The sequence below is a fragment of the Leptodactylus fuscus genome, chromosome 8, assembly GCF_031893055.1.
Source record: "Leptodactylus fuscus isolate aLepFus1 chromosome 8, aLepFus1.hap2, whole genome shotgun sequence".
NCBI lineage: Eukaryota > Metazoa > Chordata > Amphibia > Anura > Leptodactylidae > Leptodactylus > Leptodactylus fuscus.
In genome coordinates this window covers 33939917-33957022 of record NC_134272.1, presented here as the reverse complement: position 1 = coordinate 33957022, position 17106 = coordinate 33939917, and the positions used below count along the sequence as shown (strand labels likewise).

General features: G+C 42.9%; 1 protein-coding gene across 4 annotated transcripts in view; it reads right to left on the bottom strand.

Annotated features, from left to right (window-relative positions):
- The window catches only part of ADAM23 (ADAM metallopeptidase domain 23), a 179879-nt gene that overhangs the window by 128931 nt on the left and 33842 nt on the right, over nt 1-17106 (bottom strand). For all 4 annotated transcript variants that reach the window (XM_075284286.1, XM_075284288.1, XM_075284287.1 and 1 more), the window contains exon 3: nt 8746-8822. In XM_075284286.1, coding sequence (XP_075140387.1) covers nt 8746-8822 — 77 coding nt within the window. The remainder of the gene's footprint in view (nt 1-8745; nt 8823-17106) is intronic.

Sequence of the window (17106 nt, the reverse complement as noted above, 5' to 3'; positions counted from 1 at the left end):
TAAATATAAGATCGTCGATATAACGCTTAAAGTATATAATTTGGCTTCGCCATGGATGGTTACTCAGAATAAAAGTTTGTTCAAACACGCCCATGAACAAATTTGCATACGCGGGCGCGAAACGTGTGCCCATCGCGGTGCCACACGTTTGGATGTAAATTTTAGACTGAAATTCGAACACATTATGGTCTAGTATAAATTGTATACTTTGAAGTACAAATTCTTTTTGTTTATTTGGCATTGAGGAATCCTGGTCTAAAGTCAATCTAATGGCTTCGATGCCTAATTTATGTTGAATGTTGTTGTATAGTGAGCTAACATCCAAAGTTGCCCATCTATACGTTTCTTTCCACTTGATAGTTAACATGTCTTTGATAACATCAGTGGAATCTCTCAGATAGGTTGGTAACACAAGTACATATTTTTGTAAGATATTATCAACATATTGGGAGAGGTTTCTAGTTAAGGCATGTATGCCAGATATTATGGGTCTCCCAGGCGGTTTCACAGGGTTTTTATGGATTTTGGGAATGTGATAAAATAATGCTATGGAGGGGTGAGAAATGGTGAGAAATGATCGCTCTTTCTTATTTAGTATGCCCTGTTTGAAGGCCTCCTGTATGAGTTCTGTATATTCAAGAAGATGTTGTTCAGAAGGATCCTGTGTGAGAAGGGAGTAATAACTGGTGTCGGATAATATTTTGACAGCCTCTTCCACATAGTCGTTTCTGTTTTGGATAACCACCCCACCCCCCTTATCAGCGTTCCTAATTACTATTTTAGTATTTTTAGTTAGCGATTGTATTGCTTTAGTTTCTTTCCTGGTTAGGTTATTTCCTTGGGAGTTTGGAACATCATATTGTTGGATATGGCGAAAATCATTAGAGACTAAAGAATAAAATGTTTCCAGATTACTACCTCTATGGTGGGTGGGATAAAAATTTGACTTAGGTTTCAAGTCAGTGTGAATTGGTTGGGGACTAGATGGTGTAGGGTTGGGTTCTGCTCGTGTCTCTCCAACTGGTTCATTTGAATCATTCCGTTTTTCTATTATTTGAAAGTGTCTTTTCAATGTCAATTTCCTAATAAAGTTGTTGAGATCTATAAATAGATTTACCTCATTTGGTTTTTGGGAGGGGCAAAAAGAGAGTCCTTTAGTAAGGACACTGACTTCAGAAGAATTGAGAATGTGGTCTGATAAGTTGAAAATGTTCTGGCCTATATCTAGTTTTTGTTCTTTTTTGGATTGGGAATTTCCAGTTCTAATTCTAGATTTCCTCTTTCCCCTGCAGCCTCTTCTAGTTCTAACCCCTGTGTTATAAGGGGATTGGGAGAATCTTCTTTTAGTTTTCTTTTTTGTCCCACAGGGGTGAAGTATTCTGATATTTTGGTCAGTATCCGTGTCTCTTTGGTATGTAGCGTCCCCAAAGGGGATAACGTGTGGGGAAGCGCTAAAAAAGAACTGGACTTGTTGGAGAAAGATATATCCAGTTCAGAGCCCATTGGTCGGGGTGGTATTTTCTCCATTGGAGTAGTATAAACAGTGACCAACGAGTCTTCTAATTCTGTATCCATGGATGAGTCACTGGTGATTCTTGTATGGTCAGATCTAATTGACCTATTCAAGGGGGTACAATGGGCTACTTCTAAGAGTGCTGATGGGGTGCTGGTGGGAGATGTGGCCCCAGAGGGGGATGTAGCCCTCGATGGATGTGGTGAAGTAATGGATGTAGAGTGTTTTTTTGATTGAACACACGAATTGGGTGGATTAGTGGACGGAAAAGAGTCAATATTATTTGTAGTGGGGTTGATATCCCCAAATGTGGTTGCAGGTAATGATAGAGAGGTGAGTTGTTTGGCATCCAGACAGGAATTGGAAGTTCCAATGTTATTTTGGTGTGAATTGTTGATGTTGGAGTTGTTAGAGGTAGTGTCCTTATGTTTGATATCTGATGTTTTTCCTAATTTGGCACAATCTACCGTTAGGATGTTGTTTGTGGTAAATTTTGTTCCATTGGTTTTTCCTTGTAAACTTTTTTGGGTGATTTGCCTAAATAAAGATGTAGAGGGTTTACGTGTTTTACTAGGAGGTTTGAGTGAATTCTCTTGATTGTTCTTTCCCGATCTTTTGGTTAAGCGTTTTTTCTTATTGAATGGAGTTCTGTCAGGTTTATTACCTGTTGTGTATTCGGGGTCAAGTGAGGTTAGGCCAAAGTCTGCTCTGTCCCTGTTGAGTTTTTTGGTCTTATACTCCAGGATTTCCCTTTCAACATTCAGGGTTCTAGTACAGAGGACCCGATTCATCTTAATAAAATCAGGGTGTTCTGCATGTTTCTCAATTTGGTCAGTTAATTTTTTAATGTGTCCCTCTAAATTGATGGTTAGGTTTTGGCGTTTATGGGAAAGTCTTTCTAATAGCCCTATGCTAGACTGGTGTAAATGTTTGTTCCAGTCTTCCGAGAAAGTAGTGTCATTTGGGAATGGGGAAGGGGTCTTGAGTCTCAGGCCCCTAGGGATAATATTCTCTTCTATATAAATACATAAAAATTTGTGGTCAAGAGAATGCCTCATTTCTTCCATTACAGTGTGCTCTAAGTCCCAAAACATTTCACTGAGTTCTTCCCGTGTTATTGAAAGATCAGGGGAAGTTTCAATTGATGGGGAACTTACACTTGAGAAAGGGCAGATGCCCGAAACGCGTCATGTTTAATAAACTGTTCAAGATCATACCTTGGTTATAGGGAGGCAGGGAACACTAGATACTCACCTTCCCATTTTTCTGGGGCTCCAGCGGAGACTCTCCATTCGGGTTTGTGGTCTTCCTGACATTTGTCCCGCACAGCAGCATGTCAGCTAATTAGTGGCTTAGTAGATATGATCAGGTAACCGCTACGCCAACCACTGGGCTCAATATTCACATATTGGGCACCTGTGATGTCACCACTGTTAATTTTATAGACCAGTTGATATGTACTTTAATTTTACTTGTTTCCCCCACTGTAAAGCTACAAGGCTATAGTAGGCTTAACAGATGGGCTAAAAACTTCAATTTCCTGTGCGGAAGCTGTTACAGCAGACTTTATGTGAGAGTAACGTTATGTTAACATATGCGTCTGGTATCTACCCATTGTGAAACCATCTGAAAATGCAACAGATTTGTCAAAATTCTTCAAAAATCCATTTTGGTGGACCCATTTTTTCTTTATTTACTCCTTCATCTTTATTCTGAGCATGAGCAGAGAAGACTGAGAAGTGAAATAACGGACAACCCTGTAATGGCTTGAGTGTACTATACTGCGAGTATCCTAGTCTCTGGGAAATGCCCTCAGTGAAACCTTTGATAGTACTGGTAGAATTTGCCTCAGAATGGAAGACCAATGATGTTCTTCACTAAATACACTGCAAGAGTTTTTTATTCTCCAGAAAACCCCTTGAATAGATGTCAGAGTAGCTGCAATACACAGGTCTTGTACAGAGGTGTAACTTGAAGCTCCTTGACCTCAAAGTGAAATCTGTATTGGGTCCTATCTTGTGCCATTTAGAATCATGGCGAGTTTTATGTAGCAGAAGGGCCATTGGGATCCCCTCAGGGTCCAGGGCCCAGTACTGACTGCCATCTCTGCACCCCCTATATCTATGTGTCTGGTCTGGTAATATGACATGGGAGTGGATCCAGTCACCTCAGGGGAATGCTTCTGGCATTAGTCCACACCAGACTACTACAAGAATGGAGGTGCTGATCTCTATGTTTAATGCCCTAGCCAAGGTGATGTAGCTTCTTGGCAGCACCCCGGAGCACACACCCCGCCACACGTATAACTGCACCTATGTAGCCTTGTGCAAGGCAAAAAGATTTATGTCACAAATCTAAGTGACTTTCAAGTACAAACCTTGCTCACCCATTTTACATTATTATCTTTACCTTAGTGGTGGAGTCTTGCATTAGGAAATCAAGACGAGATATATTTAATCATTTATACTGAACTTCCATTGGGACTATTTCTATCAAATGTATTTGTTTTTTCACATTTAAATCCCTTTTTCTGGGTTTACTAATAATCCTGAGGTATTTTAGAATCTTACACGTCTATTATTAGCCATCAGCATAATTTACAGCTACTCTATAATACAAAGAAACAGCACTATTATTCCAGTAGAAATATCCAATTGTGCTGATTCATTTTTATTGAAACATGCTGAAATAGAGTAAAAGTGGCGGATGTTGACTCAGCAAAATCTTGCCATTCTACACTGCTGGCACAGGAGACATAAGTTTCTTTTTCTAATACTTAACTGCTCTCTTTTCAGATTCTGACGCCTATCTGAAAGCACGGGGAACAGCATATGGACCTTCAACAAATATGAACACTATGTAACCAGAAGGGCGACTATACAGATTACACAAATTGCTATTCTGGAATGCTTTGTACAGATCATTCACTTTACATCGGGTTTAATGTTTACTATCTATAAAATGTAATATTAGCCAGAGCTGTAAATATAACTACGTGCGAAAGGTCAACATACTACATTTCTGAAGCACTGATAGCCCTGAACTTGTTGGGCAGCCCATATAGTCTACAATTCGATAGATAGATAGATAGATAGATAGATAGATAGATAGATAGATAGATAGATACAAATATTTCAAAATAACATAGTAAAATTTCCATGTTACTTGGTGAAATGAGAGGGGTTGGGGAGAGGAAACAGCTTTCATTTGAACCACTGTCCATCCTTAAAGGGATTCTACCATTAAAAAACTTTTTTTTCTAGGTAACACGTCGGAATAGCCTTTAGAAAGGCTATTCGTCTCCTACCTTTGGAAGTGCTCTCCGCCGCGCCGTTCGTTCAAAATACCGGTTTGTACCGGTATGCTAACTAGTTCTCTCGCAGCGATGGGGGCGTCCCCCAGTGCAGGAGATGCGATGGAGCCGTCCCCATTGCTGCTCGAAAACCGACTCCAGCGCCACCTCTGTCTTCTTCTGCATCCGCCCCTTCCTTCTTCGGCTTGACGTCGGATGCCTGCGCAGTACGCCATGTTCGGCGAACTTCGCCGAATGTACTGCGCATGCGCAAAATTGCGGTGTCGGCACTATGTCCGCGGGCATACGCAGTACGATCGGCGAAGTTCGCCGAACAGAGCGTACTGCGCAGGCGTCCGACGTCAAGCCGAAGAAGGAAGGGGCGGATGCAGAAGAAGACAGAGGCGGCGCCGGAGTCGGTTTTCGAGCAGCAATGGGGACGCCCCCATCGCATCTCCTGCACTGGGGGACGCCCCCATCGCTGCAAGAGAACTAATTAGCATACCGGTGCAAACCGGTATTTTGAACGAACGGCGCGGCGGAGATCACTTCCAAAGGTAGGAGACGAATAGCCTTTCTAAAGGCTATTCCGACGTGTTACCTAGAAAAAAAAAGTTTTTTAATGGTAGAATCCCTTTAAATTAAAGAGAGTCTGTCATTAGGAACCACAATATTAATCCTGATGCAGCGCGTTGTAGGAAAGGAACAGGCTGACAATAAAGTGTACAATGGTGGCAGCATAAAGGCTCAGGCTCGCCTCACTGCACTTGAACCTCATTTGCATATTTCTAAAAACTGCTTTTTCAACAAAATGGTGATTCTAATGGAATAAATAAAGGTATAACAATGCTCAGCATAATGTCATCTGCAATTGCTATAATGTCACTACCATGACTTATTTGATATCAAGCTTCCTGGTAACAGGCCTAATGTCTGCAATACATTCTGAAATGACAGCCCCAAAAGCTTTGGGCTACTCCTTTGGATATGTCTGATTTTCCCCAATGTGCATGGCTGCAGAAATTGAGCTCCCGTTCTTGTACCACAATTTGAAAGTGCATTTTTATTCACCATTGCCAGCTTATGCACAATGAAGATGTCAATATCAGTTTCACAAGATGTTGCTATTGATTTGTCCAAAACTCAGAAATTTACAGCTAGTCCAGAGCCCCAGCAAAGAGTTGTAATACTTTTGTCCAAAACTTGCAAACTAGTAAATATCTGGGGGCAAAATATTCACATTCTATAACCTCTCCCCAATGTAGCCATTTTTTGGTTTTCAGTTTTTCTTCTTGACTCTCTAGCATCCAATGGCATAACTTTTTTTCAGGCAGTAATGAATGTATCAGACCATAGTAAAGAAAAAAGATATTGCTTTTAGAAGATCTTAAAATTAGGTAACTAGAACCTTATATAAAAAACAAAACAATACAAATTATACTGTGAATATACATCTGGATGAACCAAGAGACTATTGGAACAATGTCCTTTGGACAGACAAGACCAATGTGGAGTCTTTTGACCATAATATACAACGCTACATTTGGTGAAAACCAAACACAGCATATCAGCACCCAAACATCTCAGACCAATTGTCAGTCATCATGGTGGACTAGTGATGATCTGCACTTGTTCTGCAACCAAAGGATCTTTGCATCTTGCATTCATTGAGTAAAGCATGAACTCCTCAGCATTCCCAAGTATTCTAGAGTCAAATGTGAGGCCATCTATGCAACAGCTAAAGCTAAGCCGAAAGTAGGTCATGCAACAGGACATTCATCAGAAGCGCACCAGCAAATTTATAACAGGATGGATGAAAAAGAAAAAATATCAAGATGTTAAAATGGCCCCATCAAAGTCTAGACCTGAACTCAAAAAAAAAAAAAATGCTCTGGTAAACAATGCTCAGAAACCTCAATGATCAGAAGCAATGGTATAAAGCAGAGACGATGTGAGAGACTGATAAAATCATACAGAAAATTATTAGTTAAATTATTGCTGCCAAAGGTGGTTCTACAAGCTATCCATTCATGGTATCTACATGGATTCTTCTTTTTTGGCTTAATTTTTGTTTAATAAATAATGCAAAGGTGGAATCTGCTGTGTGTGGTGTTCTTCTAAGGATTGGGGTTGAGCCGATTTAGCACAGCGCAAGGAACAAGTTCAGAGGCAGGCCAGATTGACCGCTGCTGAACCACCCGAGCAGATGGATTATCAACGCCAACAACACGCTCATTATATGGCATCCCAGCAAGCTGCTGAGATGCATGGTGTGAGGAACAAGTTCAGCAGCAGTACAGCTTAAGAGTTGCCGAAACGCCGGGGCCGGCAAACCATCGACAGCAGCAATTTGCTGAATATAGGCGGATCATCGACGCCAATAACACACAGACGAAGTCACGGGCAGAGGCTAAAGATCTATATAGAACAAAAATCATCAATTTTATATGAACTATGGTAGGACACGTATTTTGTACAGCATATATGTTTTAATATCTGGTTGCCATTTATAGTGACTTTTTCATTCAGTTCTAATAATATGCAATACTACTAATGCAGTATAAGTTAATATTATTATAGTATTTTTAACCCTTTAATACAGTTCTTAAATGATGTTTCCATTTTGAATATATTCAGCATGGGATAATATTAATAGGATATTAAAGAGGTTTTCAATAAACTGAAAAGACAAGTCAGTCTATTATCAATGGCAGTCTGCGAGCTGGAACTGAGATCAGGAATGAACAGGTCACAGTGCTGCTTGATAGATGAATGAGGACACACGTGAGGTCACCTCCGAGTTATACTGAGCATGTCATTCCCATCGTAGGATGGAGACCCTACTGTACAATCTTTAGTTATGAGGTGCTAAAGACCAGTCAGACTTCTTCCATCTACCAATTTACTTCAATAATGCACTAAGATATATCTATTCTGGTTACAATGCAGAAATCTATACATTGGCTTGATCTATGAACAAAATACTTGATGAGTGAATTTAAGAAAAATATGAGGATTTTGCCATTAGGTATAAAAAAAATGCTACCTTTGTACCAATGCATACATTGCACAGAAAAGGATGTCCTTGCTGCAGTAATGTCACATACAGATTCACTAGATCTACATTGGGTAAAAAATATGCAAATCTATTCTCCAGGATATAATTAGGAGAACAGTGCTTCTGTATGCTGCCCTCTAGGGACAGCCCCCTTAACATCATGCATGCTCAGTTAATAAGCCTACTGACATGATGCGGGGTTTATTGCCAAATTAGTATTTCTATTCCAAAAGGAACAGATTCCCAGCTATGGACAGCGCTGTTTCGGTCTTTTGGATCTCGTCAGCATAGCGCCAGGATACTAATTTGGCAGTGTGAGAGACTATAGACCAGGGTCAGGGGATAATCATACACACTAGGGAGAGTGTGTGACTACATAGGCAGTACGGAGACTTACAAGTCATTCCTGCTCCGCTAGGGATTCTGGGTAAAAAATATGCAAATCTATTCTCCAGGATGTAATTAGGAGAACAGTGCCTCTGTATGCTGCCTTCTAGGGACAGCCCCCTTAACATCATGCATGACTCGGTTAATAAGCCTACTGACATGATGCGGGGTTTATTGCCAAATTAGTATTTCTAGATCTACATTACACAGGCATGGAGAGAAGAGAGTGGCTTATGTACAGATTATTATTACATTATTATTACACAGCTTATAAGTGCAAGGTTTACATGTGCTTCAGTAAGAAGACACTGTGGGGGGGGGATACATATTTTTCATATATGTAATGGGGAATGTTTCATAAATAAGGGGGCTAATCTAAAGAAAAAAAGTCAGGATACTCCTTTAGTAATTGTTTTTCAACTTTATTAATTTGGTTTCACCAATGTGAACTGATAAAACTTAAATCATTTCTTAGTTTGATGGTATTATACCTACTTGTTCAATGACAGGTCAAGGATAAACTTGGAACCAAAGGCCTCTATCTGGAAACTAGTCTGGGCAAGATGCACGGCCTAAAAGTAAAAAGAAATAGTATAGTTATAATGCAGACAATAGAGATAATTGCGTTTAGAAAATGTAATCTGTTCACTTTAGAAGATTGCAAACCATTTTTATATCAATTATTTATAAAATAAATTTTACTGCTTAATTTTAATATTACCACTACATATTTGTCATTATGATGTATGCTACCTTACCCTTCTGTCATCTCAAAAGCCATCATGTTATGTGTTTTAAAGAAAATTGTCACCAGGGTTAGGTCCAGATGACCACAGTTAGTTACCAGTAGTGGTGCTATCTGTAATTATGGACCCATTCATCTCTATAGTCCCATACACATAGTGGTTTTTACTGATGTGTATCTGGGTACAGGCCTTATACATTTATCCTCTATCCATTGTGAGTGGAACGCCAGCGCACTTACATGACCCACACTCCATCTGACGCTATGAGACTGCTGGGAAAGTAATCTCCAATAGTGCCTGTAATCCCATAGCAATGAATGGAGTGATAGTCATACAAGTGCACTGGTGCTCCACTCACATGGGTTTTCGATCCCCCATTCTTTTGATCACTGTGGGACCCAGCGGCCAGACCTCCAGTGATCTGACACTTATTCCCTATCCTGTGGATAGGAAATAAGTGTCCTTAATAGAAGAACCCCTTTAACCATATAAAACTGACAGTTTAATGATGCAATGTTTTTCCCTCCATTCCCCAGATATTCTTTGATTTCTAAATATGCAGATAAGAAACCTGGAGCACCGAGGAATACGTCCAGCTGCACCATATTAGGCTTTTTTCCCCCTCCCTTCCTTGTGTGATATGGCCACGGAGTTAATCTGTATTCTCACGCTTTTAAAACCTTAAAATGGCATACGCAAATTTGCCTTACCTAGTCAAGGGAGAAGGGGGAAGGGAATCAGCTTAATCTAGTCGTGCAGTCATGGATGAGTGAGTGGGTGGGTGGGTGATTTGGAGATTTGGGGTATAACAGTCCATGGGGTCTCATCTGCCCCTCATTCGGTGGCCGATGCACATGTTGGGCAGCGATCTCCACAGTCGACTCCGCTTCTCCCAGTAGGGTGTAGAGTTTCCTCTTCTCGTCAAATCGAATTAAATCAAATCAGAAGAGCTTTATTGGTACCAAAGAGTGGTTGGTATGGCGGGGGAAGGGTGATTAGAGGGGACAGTAATGGGATATCTGGGGGTGAATGCGTGATTAGGGGGGGTGGTAATGTCCAGGGGTGGATGGGTGATTAGTGTGGGGGTATAACAGTCCATGAGGTTTCATCTTCCCCTTGTGACATATCAGTCATGCTGCACAGGGTGTGATTTAGCTCAATGACTAGATGAAGCTGTTCTCCGCTCCCTATGACTAGTAAAGGTAAAATTGCATATACCAGTATAAAAGTTTACAGCTTACATTTTCAGCAATAGAAAGCTTGCTGAGGGGAAACATAGGAAACCAGTAGGGACAGATTCCTTTTAATATCACCTCCGCAAAACTGCGCTTATTGCACAGGGCCATGAATAATTATCTATGTTTGTAAAACTAGGAAACGTGCTATGTATAACTAGCACAAAACTTATTTTGCATATTAGTCACTAAAAAGCATGAGGTCGCCTCACACCACCTCCTAGGATGTAGGGCACCGCGCTCTTTTGTTGTGGCCTATATTACGGTTATGAAATGTAACTCTTAATGCACAACTGAATGTAAATCTTGTAATTGTTTAGAACTGCTGACTATTGTGGATAGAGTGGATAGAAGCCTTGAGGCTTACATTATTCTTAAGTGGATTGAGTTCTACATTACACAGTTCAAAGAGACAGATAGGTCATAGCCAAATGACAGTTCTTAAAAAAGTGTCTCAAGTTTTATAATCATGGCCCACTGCCCAGATCTCGAGACAGTTTACGACATATGTTCTGAATTAGAAGTACATTTTTACATAAACCATTGTCAATATATGCATCAAATTGGCACATTGAACAACATATGTCAATAGAAATAAAAATAGATAACATATGATGTGCAAAGCGGGCGTGCGATCTAAATACTGAATTTCATAAAGACCTGAGAAAAGCATCGTAATGCTGGAGAGGGTTTAAAGGCAAAACTATCTTCAGACCCCTATAAAAATACCCATGTGAATGAACTTAAAGAAGACCTTCCATGGCCTACAATAACTCAAGCTCGTTTCATCCTTTTCCTCCAAATGATTCCAACGCTGTTGGAATTTTTCTATAGCCCCCACCATTCCTGAGCAATCAGTCCTGTTAACTTTGGTATCTGATACGTTCCTAGACTCTCTAATGCAGGGGTGCCCAATAAGTCGATTGCGATCTACCGGTCGATCGCAAAGGACATATTGGTCGATTGCGGGATGCAGCCAGGGATCCCCGGTGTCTGCTTGTTCACAGTGCAGGCTGAGAGTCGACTCTCAGCCTGCGATGTGAACAAGCACTCCGGACACTTGCAGGCTGGGCAGCAGCAGCTCCGGGGGATGACACGCTCCCCGCTCTTAGGGATGATGGGAGCCGGGGTGCTGCTTGTTCACAGCGCAGGCTGAGAGTCATCCCCGGACACTGACAGGCGGGGCTGCCGCAGCCCCAGCCTTCCAGTGTCCAGAGATAACTCCCAGCCTGCGCTGTGAACAAGCAGACACCGGGGATCCCTGGGCGGCCACAGAACGCCGCTGTCTCCTGCTCTCATGCTCTGCCCACCCCCGCCCACATGCCTGACCCCGCCCACAGACATGCAAGAAGTGGATAGTAGATTTTTTGCCTTGGTCAGTTTATAAAGTAGCTCACATGCTGAAAAAGTGTGAGCACCCCTGCTCTAATGTAACTCTAATGTAAATTATTCATGGACATTTTTAACAGCCATTTGACTTCAATGGGTTCCTTTTTCTGCTAGAAGTCAATGGGAGGCTTTTTTTTCAGCGCTGAAATTCCACACCAAATTCCTTACCATTTTCCTCTGTGTGAATGGACCATCAGAGTTCCAAACAGAGGTGGAGAATATCAGAGCTCAGAATCACATCTTTTAGCCTGTTCCTACCTAACACCAGCTACATAACATTCGACAGTCTAGTTAGCATACCAGGCAACAAAAGTAACAGCACCAATTGCTGGGGAACAGTAGGGCCTATGGTGAAAATATTAAAGGATGTAAATAGCTTAGTGGAAGTGGAAATGGTCCTTTTTAAGAAGTATGTTACTCTTACAGATGGGTGGAGATAAATGATAGACATCATTCACAACACTAAACACTAAATTTATCAACAAAGACTTCATCTCTATGGCTAGTAAAAGGTTGGTCAGCAAGTTGGACCTGGTACACCCATGCCAGACAATGACCCATGGTAGACCCATGCCAGTGCATTAGGGTCGGACCCCTACCAATCTATCCAACCTCTCTAGACAGATGATAATCCATATAAATATTAAGAATATGTGTAATCTACATCAGATGTGGAAGCCGGGCCCGGAAGAATTAGGTGAGGCTAGTACATGGGAGTCATTCTGGCAATCATCAGAATGCATGTCAGGCATATACAAGCATAAACAATTAATCTATTTAGTATGCTTCATGTAACGGTCTTATCAAACAGATTTTGTAGAAGTTTATCATTAAGTTGTTTCAGCCAAAAACAATAGTGAATAAGTAAAAGAATAATTCATTTCTATATTTGCTTCCTCTATGAGCTGCACGACTTTAGCTGAAAGAACTGCATGAAGAATGGCACCAACGACTGTATGTGTGACGCAGACCTTAGGGATTGTGATTCTGCCACGCTACACTAACTGTCTTGGTTACAGAATATTTAAGGTATACACTTAGTGTTTCCAGGATTAACCCTTAAGTACTATCATGGTTTCTATCATAATGATATGTCTATGGTAGTGGTTTATGATAGACAGGAGTGTACTTAAGGGTTAATACGCTGTATAATAACAATATAAGATTTTATTTAGCTAATGTATAACAGTTTAGACAACATACACAATCCATCATTGTAGAAAATAATCTAATTATAAAAATGGATCAACACTAGAGATGAGCGAACACTAAAATGTTCGAGGTTCGAAATTCGATTCGAACAGCCGCTCACTGTTCGAGTGTTCGAATGGGTTTCGAACCCCATTATAGTCTATGGGGAACATAAACTCGTTAAGGGGGAAACCCAAATTCGTGTCTGGAGGGTCACCAAGTCCACTATGACACCCCAGGAAATGATACCAACACCCTGGAATGACACTGGGACAGCAGGGGAAGCATGTCTGGGGGCATAAAAGTCACTTTATTTCATGGAAATCCCTGTCAGTTTGCGATTTTCGCAAGCTAACTTTTCCCCATAGAAATGCATTGGCCAGTGCTGATTGGCCAGAGTACGGAACTCGACCAATCAGCGCTGGCTCTGCTGGAGGAGGCGGAGTCTAAGATAGCTCCACACCAGTCTCCATTCAGGTCCGACCTTAGACTCCGCCTCCTCCGGCAGAGCCAGCGCTGATTGGCCGAAGGCTGGCCAATGCATTCCTATGCGAATGCAGACTTAGCAGTGCTGAGTCAGTTTTGCTCAACTACACATCTGATGCACACTCGGCACTGCTACATCAGATGTAGCAATCTGATGTAGCAGAGCCGAGGGTGCACTAGAACCCCTGTGCAAACTCAGTTCACGCTAATAGAATGCATTAGCCAGTGCTGATTGGCCAGAGTACGGAATTCGGCCAATCAGCGCTGGCTCTGCTGGAGGAGGCGGAGTCTAAGATCGCTCCACACCAGTCTCCATTCAGGTCCGACCTTAGACTCCGCCTCCTCCGGCAGAGCCAGCGCTGATTGGCCGAAGGCTGGCCAATGCATTCCTATGCGAATGCAGACTTAGCAGTGCTGAGTCAGTTTTGCTCAACTACACATCTGATGCACACTCGGCACTGCTACATCAGATGTAGCAATCTGATGTAGCAGAGCCGAGGGTGCACTAGAACCCCTGTGCAAACTCAGTTCACGCTAATAGAATGCATTGGCCAGCGCTGATTGGCCAATGCATTCTATTAGCCCGATGAAGTAGAGCTGAATGTGTGTGCTAAGCACACACATTCAGCACTGCTTCATCAAGCCAATACAATGCATTAGCCAGTGCTGATTGGCCAGAGTACGGAATTCGGCCAATCAGCGCTGGCTCTGCTGGAGGAGGCGGAGTCTAAGGTCGGACCTGAATGGAGACTGGTGTGGAGCGATCTTAGACTCCGCCTCCTCCAGCAGAGCCAGCGCTGATTGGCCGAATTCCGTACTCTGGCCAATCAGCACTGGCTAATGCATTGTATTGGCGTGATGAAGCAGTGCTGAATGTGTGTGCTTAGCACACACATTCAGCTCTACTTCATCGGGCTAATAGAATGCATTGGCCAGCGCTGATTGGCCGAATTCCGTACTCTGGCCAATCAGTGCTGGCCAATGCATTCTATTAGCTTGATGAAGCAGAGTGTGCACAAGGGTTCAAGCGCACCCTCGGCTCTGATGTAGCAGAGCCGAGGCTGCACAAGGGTTCAAGCGCACCCTCGGCTCTGATGTAGGAGAGCCGAGGGTGCACTTGAACCCTTGTGCAGCCTCGGCTCTGCTACATCAGAGCCGAGGGTGCGCTTGAACCCTTGTGCACACTCTGCTTCATCAAGCTAATAGAATGCATTGGCCAGCGCTGATTGGCCAATGTATTCTATTAGCCTGATGAAGTAGAGCTGAATGTGTGTGCTAAGCACACACATTCAGCTCTACTTCATCGGGCTAATAGAATGCATTGGCCAGCGCTGATTGGCCAGAGTACGGAACTCGACCAATCAGCGCTGGCTCTGCTGGAGGAGGCGGAGTCTAAGATCGCTCCACACCAGTCTCCATTCAGGTCCGACCTTAGACTCCGCCTCCTCCAGCAGAGCCAGCGCTGATTGGCCGAATTCCGTACTCTGGCCAATCAGCACTGGCTAATGCATTGTATTGGCGTGATGAAGCAGTGCTGAATGTGTGTGCTTAGCACACACATTCAGCTCTACTTCATCGGGCTAATAGAATGCATTGGCCAATCAGCGCTGGCCAATGCATTCTATTAGCGTGAACTGAGTTTGCACAGGGGTTCTAGTGCACCCTCGGCTCTGCTACATCAGATTGCTACATCTGATGTAGCAGTGCCGAGTGTGCATCAGATGTGTAGTTGAGCAAAACTGACTCAGCACTGCTAAGTCTCTGCATTCGCATAGGAATGCATTGGCCAGCCTTCGGCCAATCAGCGCTGGCTCTGCCGGAGGAGGCGGAGTCTAAGGTCGGACCTGAATGGAGACTGGTGTGGAGCGATCTTAGACTCCGCCTCCTCCAGCAGAGCCAGCGCTGATTGGTCGAGTTCCGTACTCTGGCCAATCAGCGCTGGCCAATGCATTCTATTAGCCCGATGAAGTAGAGCTGAATGTGTGTGCTTAGCACACACATTCAGCTCTACTTCATCAGGCTAATAGAATACATTGGCCAATCAGCGCTGGCCAATGCATTCTATTAGCTTGATGAAGCAGAGTGTGCACAAGGGTTCAAGCGCACCCTCGGCTCTGATGTAGCAGAGCTGAGGGTGCACAAGGGTTCAAGTGCACCCTCGGCTCTCCTACATCAGAGCCGAGGGTGCGCTTGAACCCTTGTGCAGCCTCGGCTCTGCTACATCAGAGCCGAGGGTGCGCTTGAACCCTTGTGCACACTCTGCTTCATCAAGCTAATAGAATGCATTGGCCAGCACTGATTGGCCAGAGTACGGAATTCGGCCAATCAGCGCTGGCCAATGCATCCCTATGGGAAAAAGTTTATCTCACAAAAATCACAATTACACACCCGATAGAGCCCCAAAAAGTTATTTTTAATAACATTCCCCCCTAAATAAAGGTTATCCCTAGCTATCCCTGCCTGTACAGCTATCCCTGTCTCATAGTCACAAAGTTCACATTCTCATATGACCCGGATTTGAAATCCACTATTCGTCTAAAATGGAGGTCACCTGATTTCGGCAGCCAATGACTTTTTCCAATTTTTTTCAATGCCCCCAGTGTCGTAGTTCCTGTCCCACCTCCCCTGCGCTGTTATTGGTGCAAAAAAGGCGCCAGGGAAGGTGGGAGGGGAATCGAATTTTGGCGCACTTTACCACGTGGTGTTCGATTCGATTCGAACATGGCGAACACCCTGATATCCGATCGAACATGTGTTCGATAGAACACTGTTCGCTCATCTCTAATCAACACCACAATATAGCAGCACTTCACCACATGTCCACTTAAAGGGAACTTGTGGACCTTTTGGACATTAAATCATCCGCAGTTTGGATCGGTGACTTTGAGTTCTAAATAGCGCTATCCCAACGCTTAAAAAATGGATCCTGCTATTCCTTTACTGAAGCTGGACTAGTACAGCTTTGATTCATTAAACTCACCTCTAAGTGAATATTAAAGGGGTTGTCCACTTTCAGACCAATATTGAGAAACAAATGTTATTGTTTGTACAATTAAAAGATATACAATTTTTCTATATACTTTATCAATTCCTCATAGTTTTCTAGATCTCTGCTTGCTGTCATTCATTCTGTTACTTCTAGTGGATAAAAGTCTGACCATGGTCATGTGATTTACGGTCCATGGTCATGTGATGAGGACACAGGTGCACAGATGATTACAAGGCAGATGTCTGATTACTGTGCTGTAACTATAATGTGTGTCTCATCACATGACAATGGACCGTAAATCACATGACTATAGTCAGAGTTTTATCCATTAGAGCAGGGGTGGGCAATTAATTTTCCCATAGGGCCGTATAAGAAATTGAAACTATTCTAGAGGGCTATGCGTGCCGTGGCAAATTTAGCTCCACCCACTTCTATGTTGACTCCGCCCATTCTCAATCATCTTTCCATGTGCCCCCACATAGTATAATCCTCCTACAGTCACCCTAACATTATATACCCCACATTATAATGTTCCCTTCCAACTGTCCCACAGTATTAAGTCCCTCTCTTGGTACCCCAGTTTTAACTGGTGGAAACTAGAGGGGACATGAAACTGGAGCAGCTGGAGGGGGACATTAAACAGTGGGGGTAGTTGGAGGGGAACAATAAATTAATGGCAGATAAAGTGGGACATTAAACTGGGGGCAACTAGAGGGGGACATTAAACTCGGGCAGCTGGAAGCAGACATTAAACCGTAGGAGTAGCTGGAGGATGACATTAAACTGGGGGCAACTAGAGTCAGACAGGTCCCCCTCCAGC